At 42.4% G+C, this 24,948-nt stretch overlaps 1 protein-coding gene across 2 annotated transcripts in view; it reads left to right on the plus strand.

The window, feature by feature from the left end:
* Nucleotides 1-24,948, plus strand: part of LDLRAD4 (low density lipoprotein receptor class A domain containing 4) — a 439,588-nt gene that overhangs the window by 215,917 nt on the left and 198,723 nt on the right. The window contains exon 3 of one of the 2 annotated variants that reach the window (XM_075921018.1): nt 12,251-12,391. The exons of the other annotated variant lie outside the window; for it this stretch is intronic. Coding sequence (XP_075777133.1) covers nt 12,251-12,391 — 141 coding nt within the window. The remainder of the gene's footprint in view (nt 1-12,250; nt 12,392-24,948) is intronic. 2 annotated transcript variants of the gene reach the window in all.

Consider the following 24,948-nt stretch of genomic DNA (forward strand, 5'->3'; position numbering starts at 1 on the left):
GGCAAGCAAGCAGGGAAACCTTAGAACCGGCTGTCTGGGGAGGGAGGTGTCCCTTTAAGCACAGGTCTCAGATAGCCTCAGGCAGCAGCCACACAAGGTAACTCCTGATCTGATGCCCTGCCAGAACTGATTCCAGCTGGCCCTAAATGCAATTCAGTGTCCTATCAGTGTGGACGCACTATTTCAAAATAGCAAAACGCTATTTCGAAATGCATTTTGTGTCTAGACGCGTTATTTCGAAATAAGCTATTTCGAAATAATGCTGTAGTGTAGACATACCCTTACAGTTTTGCTACTTGTTTTACATAAGCAGATAATTTTTTTATTTTTGTTAGTATTGGCATCCTTTTTATGAAATGTTTTGTAAGATCTTTTCTCTCTGCCTTGCCTGCACCAATGGAGTTTTACTAGATTAGATGGCAGCATGCCATCTTTCTTATTAAAGAAAGCCTTTTCCCCAAATAAACATGTTTCTTGTTATTCCATGTTGCCTTCTACTTATCATTTACTTTCCATTATAAAACTACAATCTATAATATTAAAAATAATACACAGACAGATGTTTATCAGAGGTTGAACAGGGTTTTATTGTACTGACTCTCATATTTGTGGTTTATATTTCTTTAATCTCTAGTGAAGTGTGCTTCCTTCTCCTGCCTGTCCCTTCCCCCCAGTATCCATACACCAGTTGATGGTGATCTGGTAAACAGATTTCCTTTCAAGCCTTTAAGTGTAGACATGTGAAGAGGTAAGAAGAACTCAATATCTCTTAATGGTGTCTCCTTTAAAAATGAGTTCTTATTTGAGAAACTGGCAGTGGAACCAACCTTTCATCTTCAGACCTAGATTGAACAGGTGTCCTGCTGTACTGGGACTGTCCTAGTGCCTGGATGATTCTAATGAAGCAAGATGCCCCTTCTCCCACCCTCCAGTTACATTACCCCTACAGAATATCTGGTCACCCTCTTCTGGCTGCTTCTATCGCAGCAGCTGCTGTTAACGTCAGTGGGCTTTGGATTAGACCTTTTTATGATTGTGTCCAAGTTATTGTGTTAAGATTTCATCATGTGTATTGCTACCTCACTTTACAAAGGCAGTTTTAGTCAATATCATTCACATATGCTTATATTGTTTTATTTGAGTCAATAGAACAGAATTATTCCCTGGGTCAGATCTATTACATAAAGAGCTATGACTGACATGCATCATAACACTGGTCTAAAATACTATCTTTTTTTCCCAGTTAGATACTTCCTCTCCCTACCCCCACCTTTGGCCTGCCGCTGGACTTACATTTATAAAAGCAAACAGCATTTAGCTACAATTAAAAATGCCCTACAGTAAATGAGATGACAAAACAATAGGAGTGCTGTTTATATATGTGAAGTCAAGTGCGAGGGAAGTCTAAAAGCATTAAGTGTACTGCCAGGGTGGGATTGTCTGGTTGAATAGATATAGCAGGTGTAGCATAAGCATTAATTAAGCAGGTGTAAATAAAGCAGACCTTGCATTTCACAGTTTAACATTCTGTAATCAGAGTAGGTATTGCCAGTTTCTGGGCCAAATTATTCCATGATGTTGTTATTGAAATCTTACATTTCACATATTATGTTTTTTTTTAATGTTAATTGTGTTCACAAGCTCAGAGTTGTATTAGTGGAGTGTGTGCAGTGTCACAGTCATACACACACATCTGTCTTGAGTGTGAGAGATGGTATACATACATATTTTAAACACATACTTAATACATGTAAATATATATAAAATACATATATGTAAAATTATGTAATTCACACAACAGTGTTCTTGTCCCCTACATCAAACATAAGGTTCCATCATTAAGAAATATGTTTGTTCAAAAAGAAAATGTTAATTAACAGTACGTTGGCTAATGTTGGTTTTTTTTTTTTTTTTTTTTTGTAATTGTGTTCTAGGAAAATATAACCAGTCATCATTACAGAAAGAGCTAATCTTTTAATCTTTAGCTGCCTAGCATTTGCTCGCCTCAGGTTTAACTAAAGAGAGAGCCCTGTCTGACCAACCTACTAATTGCCATGTGAAAATGAAGAGAAGAAATCTAGTAGTATCTTAGAAAGTTATTTATTAAAGAATGATGGTGTTGACTTGTGTATAGAATCAGAACTCTTACCCACCTCCTTCACACTGAAAGGGGTTCTCTGATGTGGTATTAAGCCTATTTGTCTACTCTGGACTGGCCCAAGTTTCCCTGTCAGTTGAAGTGTCTCCAAGTGGCTCAGTATAGACTTCTGTACTTACTAACACATTCTCACAAAGCTCCAAAAAGTTTTCTTCAGTGAGTCGAGTTTGATCCATGCTGTGCTAAGATGAAGTGTTCTGTTCTGTTGCTACTTAAAGGGCACACTGTTGAGATGTGTATTTGGTGCTCAAATTATTTTAGGCTTTTGAATCTTAGCGTGTACGTTGGAGGTCTCTAATAATACACAAGTTGACTATTGAAAACATTTTACTACATTTGGCTGAATTATTTAATTCAAGGCTACTCAACATGCGGCCTATGGCCCATTTGTTTGTGACCCGTGGTGCAGTTTGGGTTTACATGGGGCTTACCATACGGCCCAGAGGTAGGAGCCAAAACAAAAAAGTAGTCAATATAATGCTCTTCTGTTGATATGTATTTTAGTAGTTAAATTCCTGGATTATCATTGCTCATTAAAAGTGCTGTCATATGGGTGGAAATCGGGAAAATATTGCATGTTATTAATATCAGCAGAACTGACTTAAATGGGGTCTGTGTGTGTTGTGTAGTCTTGCCTTAATTTTTGTATTCATTCCAGTCAGTGTGACAGAAGCTATTTGCATATATTTGAATATGTATATGCAACCACACTTAGGGTATGTCTAAACTACATGGCTCTGTCGATGGAGCCATGTAGATTTGTTGTTTTGGGAAAGTCAAATGAAGCCGCGGTTTAAATGATCGTGGCTTCATTTAAATTTACATGGCTGCCGCGCTGAGCCGACAAACAGCTGATCGGCTGTTTGTCCGCTCAGCGCGCTAGTCTGGACGCTCCCCTGCCGGCATCAAAGCCCTTTGTCAGCAGCCCCGGTAAACCTCGTCCCACGAGGAATAACGGGGCTGCCGACAAAGGGCTTTGATGTCGGCAGGGGAGCGTCCAGACTAGCGCGCTGAGGGACAAACAGCTGATCAGCTGTTTGTCAGCTCAGCGCGGCAGCCATGTAAATGTAAATGAAGCCGCGATCATTTAAATCGCGGCTTCATTTGACTTTGCCTATGTGTCCAATGTACATGCCTCTGACGACAGAGGCATGTAGTCTAGACACAGGCTTAAGTTGTAGCCCTCAGCATGTGCTGCAAGTATCATTGTGGCCCTGGGGCTTCCAAAGTTGATTTAATTTATATAGGACCTATTTTACAAAATCTTACTTGTGTCAGAAGTCCCTTTTGATTTAATCATAGAATACTAGGACTGAAAGGGACCTCGAGAGGTCATTGAGTCCAGTCCCCTGACCTCATGGCAGGACCAAACACTGTCTAGACCATCCCTGACAGACATCCATCCAACCTACTTTTAAATATCTCCAGAGATGGAGATTCCACAACCTCCCCGGGCAATTTATTCCAGTGTCTGACTACCCTGACAGTTAAGAACTTTTTCCTAATGTCCAACCTAAACCTCCCTTGCTGCAGTTTAAGCCCATTGCTTCTATCCTCAGAGGCCAAGATGAACAAGTTTTCTCCCTCCTCCTTATGGCACCCTTTTAGATACATGAAAACTGCTATCATGTCCCCCCTCAATCTTCTCTTTTCTAAACTAAACAAACTCAGTTTTTTCAGCTTTCCTTCATATGTCATGTTCTCTAGACCTTTAATCATTCTTGTTGCTCTTCTCTGGACCCTCTCCAATTTCTCCATATCTTTCTTGAAATGCGGTGCCCAGAACTGGACACAATACTCCAACTGAGGCCTAACTAGTGCAGAGTAGAGAAGAAGAATGACTTCTCTTGTCTTGCTCACAACACACCTGTTAATGCATCCCAGAATCATGTTTGCTTTTTTTGCAACAGCATCACACTGCTGATGCATATTCAACTTGTGGTCCACTATAACCCCTAGATCTCTTTCTGCCGTACTCCTTTCTAGACAGTCGCTTCCCATTCTGTGTGTGTGAAACTGATTGTTCCTTCCTAAGTGGAGCACTTTGCATTTGTCTTTATAAAAATTCATCCTGTTTACCTCAGACCATTTCGCCAATTTGTCCAGATAATTTTGAATTATGACCCTATCCTCTAGATTAGTTGCAACCTCTCCCAGCTTGGTATCATCTGCAAACTTAATAAGCGTACTTTCTATGCCAATATCTAAATCGTTGATGAAGATATTGAACAGAGCCGGTCCCAAAACAGAACCCTGTGGAACCTCACTTGTTATACCTTTCCAGCAGGATTGTGAACCATTAATAACTACTCTCTGAGTACGCTTATCCAGCCAGTTATGCACCCACCTTATACTAGCCCCATCTAATTTGTATTTGCCTAGTTTATTGATAAGAATATCATGCGAGACCGTCTCAAACGCCTTACTAAAGTCTAGGTATACCACATCCACCGCTTCTCCCTTATCCACAAGACTCGTTATCCTATCAAAGAAAGAAGCTGAATTCTTTAGTGGAGCTGATTCAGTCATATCAGTTTTTATTGTGTTAACTTTCACTGTGACTACCGTGTATCAAGTCTGTGTGTACATGCACATTGATGATCCCTCTTTCTTCCCTCTCCTAGTTTTCTTTAAAAGAAGACACAGCAAACTATGACAACTTTGGGAAATTATATTATAAATCCTAGCAAGGTGTTTTGGCTTGGGTGATACTAGTATTAGATACAAGTTGGTTTCCTGTGGGTGATACTAGCATTAGGGCATTGACTCTGCTGCTTCACAGTATCCTAATGTGGCTAATAGAAAACTCTTCTTGGAGAGGGATCAGCATACTGGTTTGACACCAACCCAAAGGGGCAGGGCCGGACTGAGGCATGGGCGAGCCAACCCATGGGGGGCACCTGATGGCAGCAGTAAGGGGTGCATGGTATCCTTTACAGCTGCCATCAGGCACTGCACATCCAGCTCCTGCAGCGCTCGCTTCGCGGCACCGGCCAGCAGCACCCTTCCCCCCATGGCTGTGGGGCCCTGCACGGCCCAGCGCGCGTGCCAACAGTTCTGCCCAGGCCGGGCTGGGCTGCGCATGCGCCGTGCACCCCAGGGACAGGCCCTGGGCTGCACACCAGTGGTCGTGGCCGACCCGCGCATGCGCTTTGTGCCCCGGGGGCAGGCCCCGGGCTGCACGCCAGCAGCCATGGCTGGCCCGTGCATGCGCCGTGCGCCCTGTGGGTGAGCCCACGCACCCTGGGCGGGGCGGGCCTGCGTCCCATGGGCGGGCTCGCACATGTGCCGTGTGCCCGAGAGCAGCGCCGCACATCCGGGCCCAGTGCACCTAAAGGGGTGGTGGGGGAGATGAAGGAAGGGCCAGGCAGTGTCCCCTTGAAGAATTCAGGAAAGGAGTGGCACCCTGACTGCCTTTTCTTCAGAACACAGAACTGTTGACTTGCTTGGGGGCTGGAGTGGCGGTGGGGAGGAGAGAAGGACATGGTCATAAATCTCACAAGAACAGCTATCTGTGCCTATGAAATTGTTAGCCTTTCAGTTTAGGCATTGGATGTGAATTCAGGTCTGTTAGGGATGGGCTAAAAATACAAACCCTAAATTCTTATTTAGGCTGACCTGGTGGCATCCATATACTAACCTCTGGTAATGCATTAATTGGTTAGTTAATATTCAGCACTTTGAAAACTGTGAAGAAGTACTAAGTATAATTTATTTATTGTTTGTATCCCTTACTGAAGTTCCATGTATGGTGGCAATTAATGTAAAATAATTTAATAATTGGCTTTAATTGATTTGAACTGCTATCATGCTTGAGTTTTTTATATAGTAGTGGGAGATATAGAAAGTTTCTTAATAAATTTTAGCATGAAGATATTAAAAGTGTTGAACCAAAGTAGCAGCCCAGATATGCTAATCTCCAGCAACCTTGTGTTTGATATTGTTCTTCCAACCAGAAGTGGTGTATCTCTTAGCACACTTTTTGCATTTTTATGTTAATTTTTATAGAATTTCCACCATATATTCTGTTGCATTTTTCAATTAAAATATCTGCAAAATCTGAATACTTTTGGAATTATTTTTCTGCTCTTGTAATCTGCCAGAGTAGCTTTTCTCCCCTCATCTCACAGCTATGCTGGAGATGTACTGCATGGTTGTATTTGTCATGAAAATGGATTCTAAGGTGCTGCAACTATAACATGTTAATATTGATGCAGATTTTTTAGTTGCTTTTGCAAATATGCAGATAATGGCCCTCGAAGTTTCAAAAGATTGCTCTGTTTACCAATGGCTTTGCAAGACGTACTTTAGTAAGAGGGGGAAAGATTATCAAATCTCAAATTAGCCTTTACTCTTGAACAATAGGGCAAGGGAAGAAAATGATTGCCTTGCATTTTTTGTGCAGTCAAAATATTATGGCGTGAGAGTGAAATAAAATTGAAGCTGAATCATGAGATCCTTATTTAGTCAAAATGCCTAGTTATTTACTGGAGTAAGGTCTTCAAAATTGAACCACTGTAAGTAACATGTAAAAATCTAAGTGCAGAGCAAGTTGGTGCAGAGAGGTGGTAGTAACATTTCCATATAGTAGTACCGTGTGTTTGCTATTATATGTCTAAAAATGTATTGGGTACTCTTTATGTTTCATATGGTATAGCTTCCAAAACACTTCCATTTAGGCAGAGGGTTCTGTAGGAAAAGTTTTTACCATTCTCTTCTCACCATTCATACTTCCCCTTCTTTGCACTGGCCATTGTTTCTGTCACACCAGATATACCGGCAAGTGCTTGGAGCTGTTTGAAGTTCACTCTAGGGATATGATTATTGTTCCTTCTTATGTTCACAGTGGATCCAATGCAAGCTGTATTGAGGTCAATGTAGAGATTCCCATTGACTTCATTGGGAGTTGGATATGGTTCAGTTTCTTAAGTGAGAGGGTTCCCAGATCACTTCAGAGTTATGCAGAGTCAGTATTTTGGCTCTCCCAGATTTTAGCCCTAGAGAAGCTTTGAATACTGAAAAAATCCACTTAAAATAATATACTTCTGAGTGTTTTTAATGTTGATATTAATGAGACACTTCTATTTCAGTCCTGCTACTTCCCCTTTGATTGCATATTAATTCCTAGAATCAGAATACCCCAGAAGAATATTGTTGGAATTCTGAAAGACTGATTCTTTTGAATTATACCTCGCTTAGAAATAGATACAGGCAGTCCCCGGGTTACGTACAAGATAGGGACTATAGGTTTGTTCTTAAGTTGAATTTGTATGTAAGTCGGAACTGGCTCCAGATTCAGCTGCTGCCACTGAAACTGACCAGGGGCTGACTACAGGAAGCCGGAGGCAGAGTTGCTCTGCCCCAGCTTCCTGGAATCAGCCTAATCAGTTTCAACAGCTGCTGAATCTGGAGCCTGGGACAGAACAGCTGGGGCGCTGCCTGGTAGGTTCCCAGAAGACCAACCCGGCAGCACTGCAGCTGCTCTACCCGAGGCGTCCCGCAACAAAAGCCTGGTCTGCTGGGGGGGGGGGGGACTAGCTGCGCCCCCTCCCCCCCCAGCAGACCAGGGAGACCCGAGCAAAGCTGCACAGGCGGCGGGATGCCGCCTGTGCGGCTTTGCTCCTGTCTCCCTGGTCTGCTGGGGGGGTTCAGCAAAGCTGCTGGACCCCCCCCCCCCAGCAGACCAGGGACACCCGAGCAAAGCCGCCGCCTGGGCGGCTTTGCTCCTGTCCCCCTGGTCTGCTGGGGGGGTCCATCAAAGCCACTGGACCCCCCCCAGCAGATCAGGGGGACAGGAGCAAAGCCGCCCAGGCGGCGGGGGTCCCGCTGCCTGGGCGGCTTTGCTCCCGGGCAAACGAGCAAAGCCGCCCAGGCGGCGGCTTTGCTCGGGTGTCCCTGGTCTGCTGGGGGGGTCCAGCGGCTTTGCTGGACCCCCCCAGCAGACCAGGGAGACCAGGAGAAGCTTTTCTCGCCCCGGAGGACACGGGTGGCGACGTGCCGCCCATAAGCTCCGGGGCAAGAAAAGTCCCGTTCGTAAGTGCGGATCCGACATAAGTCGGATCCGCGTAAGTTGGGGACTGCCTGTACTTCCTATCTCCTCTGTGATGCATCTAGAGAATATTTGCCATGGAAATACGTCTAGTGAGAGAAATTGTATTAATGAATGAAAACATTTTTTTCAATTAAAACTTAAATATTTACTATTGGGCTTCATTCCTTGATAATTTTTCCCCTTTCGCCTGAAAACAAAACATTTAAACTTTTAGAACAAGGACCTAGTGATGACTGTGGAAGGAAAGAATTGCATTCATATTAGTAAAATGTATAAAAAATAAATGACTTGAGAGAACAGAATGGCTTTCAACTTTTCTGGAAAGGGCAAGAAAAACAATTCCAAGGAGACCATAAGACAGCCCTGAAATGAGTTTGTACAGTGGTTAAAAATCTTGTAAATGCTGTTGCTGTGGAATAATAGGACAGTACAATGTGGGGTAGCAAAAACAATAAGCCCTGGTCTATACCAGGGGTGGCAAAAACAATAATCCCTTATTTTAAAATAACAAGTGGAGCGTCCACACTACTGAGCCAGGTGCGGCTACCAAGCGGCTGGTTATTTTGAACTAACAACTCCTGCTTTCCACAAAGAATAATACTTATTCTTAAATAGTTATTTTGGAACAGCGGTAGTGAGGACGCTCCATTGCTACAATTTTGAAATAACTATTCCCCAGAGTCATTCAAATTAATTACTCCCCAGTATTTCTTGGGGCTCTAAGTTGAGGTAGTGCATCCACATTAAGGGAGCCTGCCTTGGACTAATTTTGAGACTTCCCTGTAGTAGGGACACGCTATTTTGAAATAGTTATTTTGGGAATTATTATTTTGAAATAAATTCCTAGTGTAGAAGTGCAATAAGTGTAGAGGTTAAAGGAGAAAATAACATTAAAAGTTTACTGTGTCTCAGGGCTGTTTGGCTTCAGGGCAATGGAATTTTCATTATCAGCATTAAGATTCATGGCACATCCTTAGTATTCACAAACACTGTTCATGGATAGATTAATACAGTTTGAGAGATAAACCAAGTTATCTCAAGGGCATCCACAGAGGCTCCCAGGTCCTTACTATTACCTCTACTAGACAGAAACCCTTGTCTCTCCCACTCCTGACTGGAATGTTTTTGGCTACATTGTGAGTTCCCAGCAAGTCAGGCAGCCTAACTAGCCAGCCTCTGCATTTTTGCTTCTCTCCTGTTGCATACAAATGGCTTTTCATCATTTTGTTCCAGGATCTTTCCATGTATCAAAGATACTGACTGGTCTATACTTTCCTGGGTCTTCTTTATTTCCCTTTTTAATTATAGGTACTGTATTTTCACTTCTCCAGTTCTCTGGAACCCCACCTGTCCCCCACCATTTCTCACAGTGAGATGCTACCAGTTCCAAGATTGTATCAACTAGCTCCTTACATATCCTGGGATGAATTTCATCAGGCCCTTGTTGACTTAGCTAGCCTATATTAGATGTATTTAAGTATTCTCTAACCTATCTTTCCCTGTTCTGCCTTGCATTTCTTCCCTCTTGTTGTCAATGTTAATTGAGTATCTGTTTACAATTAACTGTTAGTAAAGACTGAAGCAAAAGGCAGTGAAGACATAATCTGAGTTAAGATACTGATGCCTCTAAGGGTGATCCCCTATGCCTTGCATGTTGGCTGGATGATGTGGGGAGAAGCTTGCATAGCCATTACTTGTGCGGTCACTGCTCCTGCTATATGTGTTCTTTAGAGGAAGGAGTTCAGTGTCTAGGGCTGTTAGCCTGGTACCTTTCACAATGGAGCGAAAGGCAAAGGGATAAAAAGGAACTTGAGGAAGAAAAGTTTTGTCCCTAAGATTTATAGTGCTTAAGGCATAGACCTTCCATTGTGAAAAGAATCTGCTTTGGTGAAAAAGTAAAGAGTAGGCAGACTGCTCGGTAAGCCTCACTGATTAGTGAGAAAATCATGCTGTCTTTGGCACACTGCCACAGTTGAGATCACCAGAGACACTTGAGTAGAAGCTTCCTCAGTATAAATGAGAGGAGGCTGCTGACAGGATGTTCTCTGTCAGAGGTCCTTGATTTTGGAACTTATTTTTCCTCCCCTCTCCCTGCATGGTCTTCCAGAGCTAATATTTGTTAACTTTCTAGGCAAACTGCAAATACCCTTGTTAGTGCTATATTTATGGGTGCTAGCAAGAGTTTGCAGGAGCAAGTCTTTGAGGAGAATGGAGTATATGTAGATCCTTCATGTAGACCAGGGATAAGGATGTTAAATATCGGTTAATTGACTAGTCGAGTAGTAGATGGAATTTCCCTTGAAAAGTTGATAGGCACATCCGCATTCCTCTTTTGACATGTGCAAGAGCCCCAGCAGGGATCAGCTTCCTCTGCATTTCAAAGGGGGCAGTCCCGCACAGCTGAGCCCAGGCCCCTTTGAAGTATCCCCTTTCTCCCCCCTTTGCTGCCTCTATTTTATAGAGGCAGCAAGAGGGGGAGAGTCGACTATCTATCCAATTAAGTTTTTGCTTATCCGATAGTCAGCTAGTCAACTAGTCCTTAACATTCTTAACCGGGGTAGGCAATAATTTCTGTAGGATGGCCACTTCACCAGAGTTGATGGTAGTTGTGTAGTAGCGGGCCTTAGGTAGAAGGGGCAGGGCCTCAGGGCCAAGGGGTGGTTCCCTCAAGTCTAGGCCCTCTAAACACTTCGTTTGGAGGGGAGGGGAGACTTTGTGGGTTTCCCCATTGGTTGGGGAGCATGGGAAGTCACCACTACCCCCGCCTGGGGTGCATGGTGCCCAGAGGGAACCACCAGACATTTTGAACACCTGGCGCGCACATCTGATCAGGGGAGGAGACTTCAAATGCTCCCATCCCGGGTCTTGATTGACCTGGGGTGGGGGCACATCAGGGCAGGCTGTAGGCCAGATCAAACAGCTTGGCAGGCCAGATTCAACCCGCAGGCCATACTTGCCCACCCTCGATGTAGACTATTGACTGAATTGTATCCCTAGAATTGTTTGCACGTCTCCTCTGGATTTCAGTGGGAGTTGCATACACATTCATGAATTTATCTCTTACCAGTATTCCCGGTAAGCTGTGTGCTTATGTGGCTGCTCAGGAGCTGATTAGCAAAGCTCCCACAGCTAGGCTCTTTGTTTCTACTGTTGGTGCACATTTGCAGATGATTCAGTGCACATAGAAATGTATTCCACACATGAATGGAAAAAATCTGCACGTGGATGGAAAAGATTAAAGGGAATATTGGCCCTAACTGTTCTAAGATTAATTTGATGAGTGGGGCTTTAGTGGCACAAACCTTAATGGCATTACTGTAATGTGTATGTGTGCATAGAAGAGCCCTGTCTTAATTTTCTAATATATAATTTATAGATATAATGTCAAAAACACTGCATGTTAAAAGAACATTAAGGTTACAAAGTCAAGCACTGAAAAATGGAGTTATGCCAAAATTAAGACTGTCTACTTTTGTAAATGCATTGTGATACAGTCTTTAAATACATGATCACATATTATTTGTTCCTCATTTAAGGGAAATCAGCTATTTCTTTGTAGTATACATAATTTAGAAATCTAGACCCCTGCTCTAATCCTTCATTCAAAATTAAATTAGTTTTGGAAATTTACTAGCCATGACAGTTGCAAAACAGTAGGGCATCTGGGAGTTCCACGTACGGACAGTGAGTTTGTAATTGTAACTAGAGTGGCAGTTGGGAAGGTGGGAAAAGGAATAATTCTACAGGACTGGACAGGCTTTGGGGAGATTATAGACTATGCTACCTCTTTAAAAAATTGATGCCATTTTACATCATGTAAGTCTGATGGTCAGACCTGGTGGTCAAAAATTTATCTTGTACAATCGATCATTATTCACTAGTTGCAGTTATTAATGAGAATGGCACATCCATTATTATAGCCCCATATCTGCAACTAAATTTGTTTCACTAGTTGTAATATCTGGCACTATAGCAGCATTGTACAATGAAAGAGAAAAATAAGCACTGATTACATGACAGCTTTTGTTATGCTTTTTCAGAGTGCAAATTCACCTGCACCAGTGGTAAATGCTTGTATCTTGGTTCGCTGATTTGTAACCAACAGAATGACTGTGGGGATAATAGTGATGAAGAGAACTGTCTACTTGTAACAGAGCATCCACCTCCAGGCATCTTCAGCTGTAAGTACTTACCTTTTGTGTGTATATTGTTCACACCGGTACTTCAGAATTTACCTTTATGATTAACAGTTTGCTTTACAGTATGTTTTAGGGAAGTGCAGGATGAAATGGGAATTAAAGGTTGTTCCCCAACAGTGATTTGCAATTTGCTTTCTGTAGGCAATAGTTTCCTTCATTCAGAAAGTTTCTAACTCTGGAAAGTGATGCCATCTTTTTTCAGTACTACAGCTATTCATATAACTAAGTTATTGCCACTTGTTGAGAAAGTTTTGTTTCAAAAATATATAATCTGCATTCCTTCATTTACCATATTCCAATTTCCAGGGCTTAATTTGTCTGTACGTAGAAATTGTTTTATGCCATAGTTCTTCCTGTTAAATTATTTATATTCTAAAAGCAGTACCTGCTTTCTGACTATACTGCATATGTTTGCATCTGTGTAAAATATTTCAATTTTCCATTCTTTAACATATAATACTCTCTTTGCACAGAATTGTAGAAGCTCATTGAAATCTGTGTGTATTTCATGTTGAATGGCGCACCCTGAGATGTGGTGTTATATTTTAATGCTTTTTCATGTTTTGGCATTGAAAATTGTTTGGCTGCATATCTGTAGTGCATACAGAGCCATAGCATTTTCAACACCATTACAGAAAGCTACCTATACATCAGTGGAATGGGGAAGCTAGCACATTTTCTTAATGACTTGATCCTGTTATACAGTATTGGTTAATCTACTTCAATCCTGGTTGAGAGGATGGATTAAGGACAGCCATTTGTAATCATTTTATTAAACACACAATTCTTACCACACGTCAAACTCTAATTACTGTGTGCAGACTGCAGTGGCTGGTGCAAATCAGATGGTTATATGTGGTACTTGGTATGCTTCTATAAATCCAAGGTTTTGTATGTTTAAAATTACATCCCATAACTTGCACTAATATTAAAGTCACATGTGAGGACATTTATACAAATGTGGACCTATGGACTGTATTATTAAGCAGCTTTTCACTTGCCTTAGGTACTAACTCTTGAGAGTCAGCTTGCAAGAAGTTATATCGAAGAGCCTTAGGAAAGCCAAAGATGATAAAAGATGGACTTGAGGGTTGGATGCAGCCGTGGCTACATATGCAGCACTTGGTTTATATGATACATCATTATATTACATAATTTGAAGCTCTTGAGACAGACTTGCTCTAGGACAGGAATAATGTGCAGCAAGAACGTTGCTGTAATACAGAGGCTCTCAGCCTTCCTAAACTACTTTCAGTAGTCTGATTTGTCTTAATTACTTGCTTACAAAATTAGACATAAAAATATAAATGTCAGAGAACACCATTATTAAAAAATTGCTTACTTTCTCATTTTTACCACATAACTATAAATTAATTGAAATACAAATATTGTACATACATATCAGTGTATAATATATAGAGCAGTATAAACAAGTCATTATTTGTATGACATTTTAGTTTGTGCTGCCTTTCCTAATGCTTTTTATGTACACTGTTGTAAAAGTAGACAAAATCTGGATGAGCTGATGGACCCTCTGGAAGACTTCTTCGTAACCTTGGACGCACATGTACCCCTGGTTCAGAACCATTGAATTTGTTGTTTCCTCCTTCAGTAATACTAGTAGAGTTAGTATTTTAGCTCAGAAGGTCTATGTGTTTGGAGCAGAAGGTCAAAATATATGTTTCTCAGCCTATGTTTATACAGTCTCATCTTGGCATTCAAGAGCACTAGGTATATATGGACACAGATTTGTTACAGGAGGCCAAATTTTGAAGTTGTGAGGAGGCAAAAGGTACCACTGTGGGTACCTTTGTGAGTTTCCAGGTACAATTCAAAGGGTTAGCTGTAACCTATGGTTTGATCCATGGTATGCAATACACGACTATTTTTTCCATGCAGTATTGCTCAGGCTCCATCATTACTCTGGAATTTGCTGCCTGCTTGGTCTCTCAAATTCAGGATCTATTAACTTTCTCATCACACTTTAAGGCCTGATTCTATTCCCCGGCATTTGGAGGAAGATGGTTTGTTCAGAGTATTTAATTTGTTCCTACAGGCATTGTGAAGGGGGTTAACTGTTTATTTACCTATAGTGGAATGGACAATGCGTTATTTGTGACACTGGATAATACAAGGTTGTTGATTTTGATTGTTGTAAGAACTCCTAGAACCCAGGGTGGGAGCCTGCTAATAGAGGAATATTGGTTTTAAATCAAAAGAAAAAAGACAAAATATGTGAGGGGGAAATAGTCTCAGTGGTGATCGAATGAGGAAAAGATATAAAAGCCAACAGTCAAAATAAAACAGCCATAAATAGTGCTCAGACTAATTGGGATTGGCGGTATTTTGTCATCTACTAGCCATAAAATATGGTTTGAAATTATTGAAATTTGTAGATGGCACAGCAGCTGCTTGAAACATCCAACGAGGTTTGTGAGGCAGATCACTGAGATGTAAGAGATTGCATCAAAGGTCTGTTTGTCATCTGACTGTAGCAGCATCATATGGAACCCAGCCTCCTTTCTGTAAGCCTCCTGTTCCCATCAAGTTGCTCAAGGGCTTTCCCAACAGTTTACCGGTAGCATCATCTGCAGCCTCCAAGGGCTGTGAGTGGCTCACCTACTCGAGAGTACAAAACAGCTCCTGGCTGCAAACCTCTGAGGATGCTCAGTCCTTCTGTTGCTCTGGGTCCCTCTACCACTCAGCATTCTCAGCCACAACTTCCTCTTCCTATCTCGGTCCAGTGTTGGATGTGCTCAGAGCCCCTGAGGTGTCCACGAGGGCCTTTGGAGTGGAAGTGGGGTCACCTCTAAGTATCTCATCCAGCTCTTGGTAGTACCTGCAGGATGTGAGTTCAGCACCAGCGCAACAGTTTGCTTCCTGCACTTTTTGACTTCCCAGAGCTCCTTTACCTTGACTCTACTACCTTGCAGTATGTCCCCTTTTGGTCATGAGACTAGAGATGTGTATATAGGTATCATAATTCTTATGGCTGGAGCACAGCTGGGACTGGACTGCCTCCTCCCCCCAAACGCTGGTGAGGTCTATCACCTTGGCATGGGTAGAAGCCACGAATCTCCTGGTGCATGGAGCAGGCATGGCCAGTTTGAGAGATGCGCTGAGACCATACCACATACCGCTGCGCAAACAGGAAGGAGAATTTCACATTTCAAAAAGAACGCAAGAGCAGGTGTTGGTCACCTGATCAGGGCAGTAGAGTTCAAACAGATGACCAGGAAGGCCAGAACAAAGGCATGGTGGGAAGGGTGCCAGAGGCCAGTCAGGACACAGTACTGCACTATGGTGTCCACACTGTCACTCCAGCACGCTGTCCATAGCGCAGCAAGCTCTATGCTTCTCATAGTGGTGGCTTACCCAGAGCACACTAACTGTGGCATTAGTGCGCCCAAAGTGCCTTGTCAGTGTGGACACCATGAAAGTTACAGCACTGGGGGCTAATTAATTGCATAGTAATTTGCCAGGGTAGACGTGGCCTGTGTTCAGCATGACTGACTTCCTCTTTTTTCCCTTCAATTCACTTTGACTTTAGGTGGTGGCATCTGGCACGAAAAACTGCTAATGATTTCCCATTGCTATATTGTATTTCAGAATGGCCCTTCTCTTTTTCTTCTTTTTGTTTTTTTTCCTCTAAAACTGTTTATCTGACTTTATAATAATGTATAGAACATTTGTCCCCCCTCCAAAAAAATTAATAATGGTATGAATGTTCTGCTTGAATTTGTTTAAATCCCTCTGTACCTTGATAGCAGTAACCTATGCATTCCTTAGCTGCTGGTGAATTTCTCATTCATCTGCATCCTGGTAATAGTCAAGTAATGAATGCTCTGGTTTTTGCTTATTGCTGAATCTAGTTTTGTGAAAAGTGATGGAATGATTCTTTTGTGGAGTATATGATGCCTGGACTCAGTGATGGCAGAAAAGATTATTGCATTGTGTTTGAACGTTTGTGATATCATAGATCTGCTACCATTATCTGATACTATTGTAAACTCCACTGATTTGGTGTTTCCATATACTGTTCCTGACCTTCTTTTTGTGCTCATCCATAATATTGAGAATAAATGAACACAAAATGGCAAAGACAATGCTTTTCAGAACAAGCATCCAAGGAAATGAAATATGCCAGTATTAACCAAACATTCACTGTAGCATATAGGGAACCTAACTGCAGTTTCTGTACCTGGTCAGACACAGACTTTCTGTGAAGGACATCCTGTCAGGTGTGTGGAAATATTTTTTGCTTAGAATGTTTAATTACCTGTCATTACTATTCGTTATTTTTGTGCTTTGGCACTGCTCAATCTCAAAATTATTGTTGCTTCCTGCATTGCAAGTAACTTTAAGAGCAAAGAAATTAAAATAGGCACGTTAAAATGCCTTTAATTAAATAACCATGTAACTGAAAATGGAAGGACACAGTGGAAGAACAGGTGGCACAGAAACAGAGGCAGAGTGCAGGAGGTCAGTCTGTCCCTGGGATCCCAGACTCATCAGCTAAATGTGTGCCAGGTTACTCTTTCACGTCCCTAATTTAAAACTCATTAAATTTTACAGTATCCTTTTAACTAAAAGTTTTCATTTTTGGATGAATCATCCACATTTCCTTTTTTCTGTATTAAAAGCCAGATTGTGCTCTTTATCTGCAGTTCCAAGATTTCCCCCCCTTCTGTTACAGTCTTGTGTCCTGATCCAGCAGTTACCTACCTAACTGTGCATGTGAGCTGTCTCACTGCAGTGAGACAGCTCACATATGAAAAGTTGAGCAAATATTTGTTTGCAGGATGGTGGTCTGTTCAGTTTTCCTCTAACGATTTACAAAAAGAGCCTCTTACTCTTGAGGAATATGCCTAGGGTTACCATATTTGAACTTTCAAAAAGAGGACACACCTGAGAGGGAATGTATCTGTATCAGTATCTACCAACATACACTATATAACACATTAATACATTGTATATAGTTATATAATGTATATAATACCTTAATACAATGTGAGTTGTTAGATAGAGATACAGATACACTGCCTCTCATGTGTGTCCTCTTTTTTTGAAAGTTCATAGATGGTAACCCAACCTATGCCCAACTAAAAGAATTATGAGATTACAGGCCAATTAGACCACATGTATACTAGCAAAAAAATGTGTTTGCTAATACAATTTACAATTCTAAGGTAGACAAGAAAAGCTGTAGTGCTAATGCTTGTTAGTCGAGGTAAGTTCTAACCAACAGACACAGTAAAACTACATTTTGCCTTGTCTACACTAGGATTTTAACATATGTTAGTTAAACATATCTCCAAATTAAAACACAGCTTTAGTGGAATGCATAAGATAGTTAATAGTTAACAACTATTTAGAAAAGCTAGACATTCACAGATCTATGGGTCCGGATTGAATGCATCCGAGGGTACTGAGGCAGTTGGCAAATGTCTTTGCAGAGCCTTTGGCCATTATCTTTGAAAACTTGTGGAGATCAGGAGAGATCCCGGATGACTGGAAAAAGGCAAATGTAGTGCCCATCTTTAAAAAAGGAAAGTACGATAATCCAGGGAACTACAGACCGGTCAGTGTAACCTCAGTCGCCGTAAAAATCATGGAGGGGATCCTCAAGGAATCAATTTTGAAGCACTTGGAAGCTTTAGAAAAGATTTTGATTCGGTCTCCCACAATATTCTTGCCAGCAAGTTAAGGAAGTATGGATTGGATAAATGGACTGTAAGGTGGATAGAAAGCTGTCAGGACCAATGGGTAGTGACCAACGGCTCAATGTCAGGTTGCTGGTCAATTTCAAGCAGAGTGCCCCAAGGATCGGTCAGTTTTGTTCAACATCTTTATTAATGACCTAGATGAGGGGATAGATTAGACCCTCAGCAGGTTTGTGGATGACACTAAGCTAGGGCGAGAGGTAGATATGTTGGAGGGCAGGGTTAGGGTCCAGAGTGACCTATACAGATTAGAGGATTGGGCCAAAAGAAATCTGATGAAGTTCAACAAGGACAAGTGCACTTGGGATGGAAGAATCCCGAGCATTGTTACAAGATGGGGACCAACTGGCTAAGCAGCAGTTCATTAGAAAAGGACCTGGGTATTACAGTGCATGAGAAGCTGGATATAAGTCAATAGTGGGCCTTTGTAGCCAAGAAGGCATATTAGGGTGCATTAGGAGGAGCATTGCCAGCAGATCTAGAGAAGTGATTATTCCCCTTTATTCAAGCTGGTGAGGCCACATCTGGAGTATTGTGCCCAGTTCTTGCCCCCTCCCCTCCACTATAGAAAGGATGTGAGAGGGTCCAGTGGAGAGCAACCAAAATGATTAGGGGGCTGGAGCACAAGCCCTATGAGGAGAGGCTGAGGAATGTGGGCTTATTTAGTCGGCAGAAGAGAAGAGTGAAGGGGAATTTGATAGCAGCCTTCAGCTTCCTGAAGGGAGGTTTAAAGAAGGATGGAGAGACGCTGTTCTTAGTAGTGAGGGATGGCAGAACACGGAGCAATGGTCTCAAGTTGTGGTGGGAGAGGTCCAGGTTGGATATTAGGAAAAACTATTTCACTAGGAGGTGGTGAAGCACTGGAATGGGTTACCTAGGGAGGTGGTGGAATCTCCATCCCTAGGGGTTTTAAGTCTCGGCTTGACAAATCCTTGGCTGGGATGATTTAGTTGGGTTGGTCCTGCTTTGGGCAGGGGGCTGGACTAGATGACCTCCTGAGGTCTCTTCCAGCCCTAGGATTCTATAACTGTATCCTACTAGCCTCCTAGAAAGCAGCCTTTGTCAACTTGAGACAGCACAGTTTATAATTTATCTAGTACTCACAGTGCCTGTTTACAGGTCTAGTATAATTTCAGAAAACTCTGATGGGGAAATGAAGCAAAGTTCAGCTAAACTTACAGCGAAAGCAAATGAAGAGTTTTTACCATTGAAGTTTTGGACTTACTAATGACTTGACATGCCATGCAAAGTTACTGTATGCTCACTTATGTGTAACCTGTAAAATTAGGAGGAATTTAAATTACATGGCTATTTTTACCAGGGCATAGTTCAGTTGCCCAGAGTTTTTCCCGGTATTTGTACCGCATCTGATCCCTCCACCCCACCTTCACCTGCCTTGGCAGCTAGGAGACAATTTGATTTTGAAAGTAACATAAGGAATGGAAAGTTTAAGGCTGCTGTCTTTTTTCAGCATACAGTACTGCAGCCAAGTGTAACTGAGAAGCATTGCATCTTCTAGAGATGCTGGAAATCTAATTCTTAGTTTGTTTGGTTGACTGTATAGTCTGTTGTCAATGAAACTGGCTTGCAGTGTTCTGTGTCTGCACATGGGTATGCTATTTAAACAAAATACTGACCTGAGTGAAAATGAGATGAACTATAAAATGAGGCAGAATGTCTCTCTCTCATGTCACATTAAATTTATGTACGTATCAGATGATAAATTGTCAGCATTAATGAGGCTAACACTTCTCTACAGTTTGAGGTAGTAATGCCAGGATTTACTGTGGAAGTGGAATCCTTATTTTCCTGGGTGAGATAAATATTACTTCCGCACATTTTTGGTGACAGCTATGTACTTTGTAAACATTTATGGCTGGGAGTGGTTGAAGAATGATTCTGCTTTAAAAACTCAAAGGAAAAAAATTTGTTTAATAAAAAATAGAGGTTTAAAAAGGCCTTTTGTAACACTGACCGTTTCACTGACTTTGTGCAGATAAAAACCTCTCAGATTTACATTTTGATTGTGTTTTTGCTTTCATGTGTGCTGGGCTGTCCCACTTCAGGTGAAATTTATCCATTTCTTTAAATATTTAGCAGTCTAGCGTAGATGTTAATGAAAGTCTGGCACTGCTATTTTGAGAATTGCAACAATGATAGTAATTTTCAGTGTCAGATTACTGCTTTGCAGAGGGAAAGGGAGATGGGAGGAGGAGGAGAGAAAAAAAGATTGTTTCACTTCTAATAGAGTTTGCCATCAGCTTGGCTGTGCCAGACAGATGGATCATGAATACTGTCTAGACGCTCTCTGCCTGAGTGGAGCTGTGGTCTCTAAGGACAAGCAATGAGACGCCAGCTTAAGTAACTGGGGAAAGTCAGGACGAACTCTCCTCTAATCAGATAGCAATCAATGCAGATCCTGCTTCACCAGGCTAGACACAAGGCCCTCTATTACTGATAACAGGTCAATACCGATTTAAGCTGAAACTTGTCTATTATTAGGCTTTAGAGAGAGAGAGAAAGCAGGCACAGTATTTTAACACTATTGATTTCAACTGTGCATGTCCAGAGAATGCAGAATGATTTAATTCAGGAGTGTGGTACCTGAGAAGAGTGTTGGAGAGGGGGAAGCTGTCAACTGGCCATAAAACATACGCATCAGCCTGTTTAGTTAGGACCAGTTTGTTTTGATTGTTTAGTCAGTGTACTCTTGGTCAGTTTGGCTTCTTGGTCAGGAAGCAATTTTTTCCTGGTCTTTTCTCCATTCAGATAATGTGATGTGAGTATCCAGCCAGTACTGCCCTGGTTTTGGTGTGCTAACCAGGGAAAGCCTCTGGGAGATGTTATTGAGCTTAATGCTCTTTAGTTCTGTACATTTTCATTGCTCTGCTACTAAGCACCAGTTACTGCTTGCTCATTAAACAGAGCTGTGTGAAGTAGAGCTAGAAGTGTATGCTACTTAGCCAGCAGAGTTATAACAGTGGCTGGATTTAATAAATTTGGTACTTTATTAGAAATGACAAGATGAGTACAGTGTAGATTTACCCACAGTGGGCTCAGTTCTGGTTCTCTGTATAAAACCCAATGCTCAATTTAATCTGTTGGTTTTGTTTATTTTTAGAAAATCCATTTTGTTTTAATTCTTTAACCCCTGTCCTGCACCTTCAAGTGCTGGAAGCTGTGCGCAAAGGTGTTTTTCTTTTTAAATTGTTTATTCCCAGCAGATTTTTGTTGCTAATATAAATCTAAAATTTGAACGAGCAAAGCATTATCTGAGAGTGGTATTTAAGTTGTGTATTTAATTTTGTTTGTTTTGTTTGTTTGTTTGTTTTTTTCCAAAATATCAAATGCTGTTTGCCTTTGTGTGGAGATGTGGGGTGGAATCTGAATCCAGGGTATCCAATGGCAAAAATAGTGCAGTCTTCAGTGGGGCTAGAGTGCACCCATAGTTATCTAGAACATTAAGATGCTGAAGACTGTGCAAACATCCAGGCAGATTTTTAAAATAAGAAGTAGTGTGTGGGATTTGGGGTTTTTTTTTTTGCGGAGCAGGCATTGCAGCTCTTTGTCTATGTGCCCCAATTGGTCCCTCCTTTGCAGCTGCAGCTGATCGGTGCCTCCCTTGCAGATACAGTGACCATCCTGCCCACTCAGGCCCCAACTCCCAGCCCAGAGCAGTGGGAGAGGCCCACCAGGAAACACTGAGGGATGGGGTGGCATTCTGTTCTGGGCTCGTGCCATCCATCTGCCACCGTGACAGGGAGTGACACAAGATTGAGGATGCAGGTACTCCCTCCAGCACCTCCCAAATATGCTCTTCTGCATCCCCAGGTAACTCATCCAGCACCCCCCACATACCTCTCCTAATATATACATTCCAGTACCCCCAAATGCCTCCTCTTGCATTCTCCCAGTGCACAATACGCCTCCCACCCTCCAAATACCCTCTTCTAGTACACATCCCCCTCCTGCATCCCCCTCCCCAAATATCCCTTCCAACAGCCCCCAAATGTACTATCCAGCTCCTTCTCCCTGCACCACTGGCAGTGTGCTCTTTTTGGCGACCTGAAATATGGTAACCCTAGTATGAGAAAATGCATGAATGGGAATAGAATGGAGAAACTGTTCTGTAATGTTACTTTCAGCCCAGAGTACTACATGTTGGGCATTGTTTTCGTAGAGCTATGTTTGTAGAAGATTATGATTTAGAGATGCTCCCTTATAAGGGACAGAATTATGAACATAGGAATTTGAGATGTGTCCTGGAGGGAGGGATTTGAGAACACAGCATGCCTGTGTGCAGCAGTTCACCAGAGGCAGTCTCCGGTTTGTTTTATTAATGTTTTATTCCTTTATGTTTCACAGGTTTGTTATTTAATGAGTCCCAAGATTATTACAGTTCTCATCCCCATACATTTTTATATGAAGGGGAATTTGGCCATAGAATTTGGTAGAAGCAGTGTGGTTATATCTCTGTAGAATTTTAATACAATTTTCTAAAGTCTTTCCTATCTGACTTTTACTTTTTTTTCTCATTCATTCAAATATAATGATAATTGAATAACTCCTAATTATGAGCATTACATCTGTGCCATGTTTGTACTTGGCTAAGGTGTCTAGATGAGCAATCACAAATTGCACATCATTGGAAATCTCTAGATTGTCTTCTTCCAAGCATGCAGCTAGAATAAACACTGCCTATATTTTCATATTGTTAAAGCATTACAGAGGTTGTATTCTAAGGGGCTTTTTAAATTAATGTGGAATAAAAAGCCAAATAAACAACCCTCATCCCCTTAGAGTACTGCAGACTGTCTAATATTTTACATTTTTTTGTTCTGTGGATGTATGCCTGACCCTGTACCTCTAGAGACACTTCATATTTCGATCAAATGAGCAGCCATAATGTCTCAAGCAGAAACATGTAGCCCTAGGAAGCCATCCTCTAACATTTATATTCTAAAATAATATTTGTGGTAAAAGCTACTTGTATGTATCTTATCTTCTCATATATTTAAAAAATGTGCAGCTGTCCATCTGTTCATGAGTCCTTTTGTTCAAGAACTCCCCATAAACAGAAAGAGCTAGAACCACCAAATTTGGTATGCAGCTTTCTCTTCTCATAACTTAAAGCAAGATCAGGATTTGGCTGTGCCAGGATAGTGGACGGTGCATGGAATTTGATTTCTCGTAAAATGGAAAGAGCAGGGTCTGGTAGGAGGGAGTTATACTACAGAATGGCCAGAGTGGCAACAAAGGGCCAGAGATGGGGACCGGGACAGCTATAACTCCATTGGGCCTGCAAGAGGCAGGTGTGGAAAAACGGACAGCTATCTCTACTATACATTTCAGGTAGTTTGTCTGTTTGTGTGTCTGTTTATGTGTGTGTATCTGTATCCCAGGCAAGGGACATGCACCCCTTTCCCAGCTGTGCTCGCTGCAGCTGCCATGGACAGGTGCTTTTCACTGCTCCCAAGGTGCTGCGCTGAGAGTGGGCCGTGGTTGTCCTTTCTCCCCAGAGCAGCCTGCAAACTGAGCCCCCTGGCCTCACCCCAGAACAATGATTTAAATGAAAGAAAAACAAAACTTATTTGAGTTAAGGACTCGAGCAACACTGAGTAAATCTTCTAGTACAGTGTTTCCCAAAGTGTGGTCCGCGGCCCGGTACCGGTCCTTAAAAAAAAAATATCGATCCTCAGAAAAATTCTTGGCAGAGAGCCCGTCGCCATGGTGTCTCTGCCGAGCATGCTCCCGGGTGGTGGGGCTAGATCCGGCGGGTACTAGGATCCAGGGAGAAGGCTGGGCGCCGTGCGCACCGATGCAAAGTGCCTGATGCTGGCTGATAAAGTGGCCGGGATTGGAGCCCGGAGGAAGGGGGGGCGGGGGGAAGACAACCTGCCAGATAGGTGGGGCCAGTGCGGGATTCCTGCGGGGTCAGGAGCAGTTCCGACAGCTGTACGCCAGGTCCCAGAAGTGTGCTGGCTTCCCCCCCACCCTTCCCCTGCCCCAACAGCCGGCGCGGTACCTAAAACGCCGGTCCATCACACGCTGGGTACTTTGTTCCCCTGCTGCCTTACTGCACACGGGGTAGGGAGTGGGAGTCTGGGACTGCGCTGGTTCCAGCTGCTCGGGCGGCACATGCTGCCGTGGGGAGCAGAGGAGAAAGACGTGCGCTGCCCAAGTGGTCCAGGAGTCTTTCCCCCCCTCCCCACCGTGCAGGAAGGCATCAGGCACGCGATAGACCAGCGTTTCTGGTACCATGCCACTGTTTGGGTGATGGGGGAGCAGCGCACACACTTCCTGGGTCTTGGCGTGCAGCTACAGGATCCCCAGATATGGGTCCCTGTCTCCTCCTCCCCACTGAGACCCCCACAACATCTTTTGGGGTGAACATCAAGCTTAAATGAATATTTTCCTCCAATTGATGACAGTAAAATGTGGATTAAGAACTCATTTACCGTTGACACCGAAAATGAAGAAATATTACAAGTGAATGCATCAGAAGTGGATTCATTAATTGAACTTTCCTGTGACTCTGCCTTAAAAGAGAACTTTGATAAACTTACCAGGATTGATTTTTGGTTGATCTGTAGAAATTAATATTCACATTTATCTGAGAAAGCAGTCAAATTCTTAATGCCTTTCGTCATGACATATAAGTGTGAAACTAGTTTCTCATCTTTGGTTTTCAAAAATAAATATAGAAATAGATTGAATGTCGAACCAGATTTGAGGATAAAACTTTCTTCTTTTGCTCCTGACATAAAGTTGCTATGTGATGCAAAACAACATCACCCTTCCCATTAGTTCTCCTTT

This window comes from Pelodiscus sinensis, chromosome 2 (assembly GCF_049634645.1).
Source record: "Pelodiscus sinensis isolate JC-2024 chromosome 2, ASM4963464v1, whole genome shotgun sequence".
Classification (NCBI taxonomy): domain Eukaryota; kingdom Metazoa; phylum Chordata; order Testudines; family Trionychidae; genus Pelodiscus; species Pelodiscus sinensis.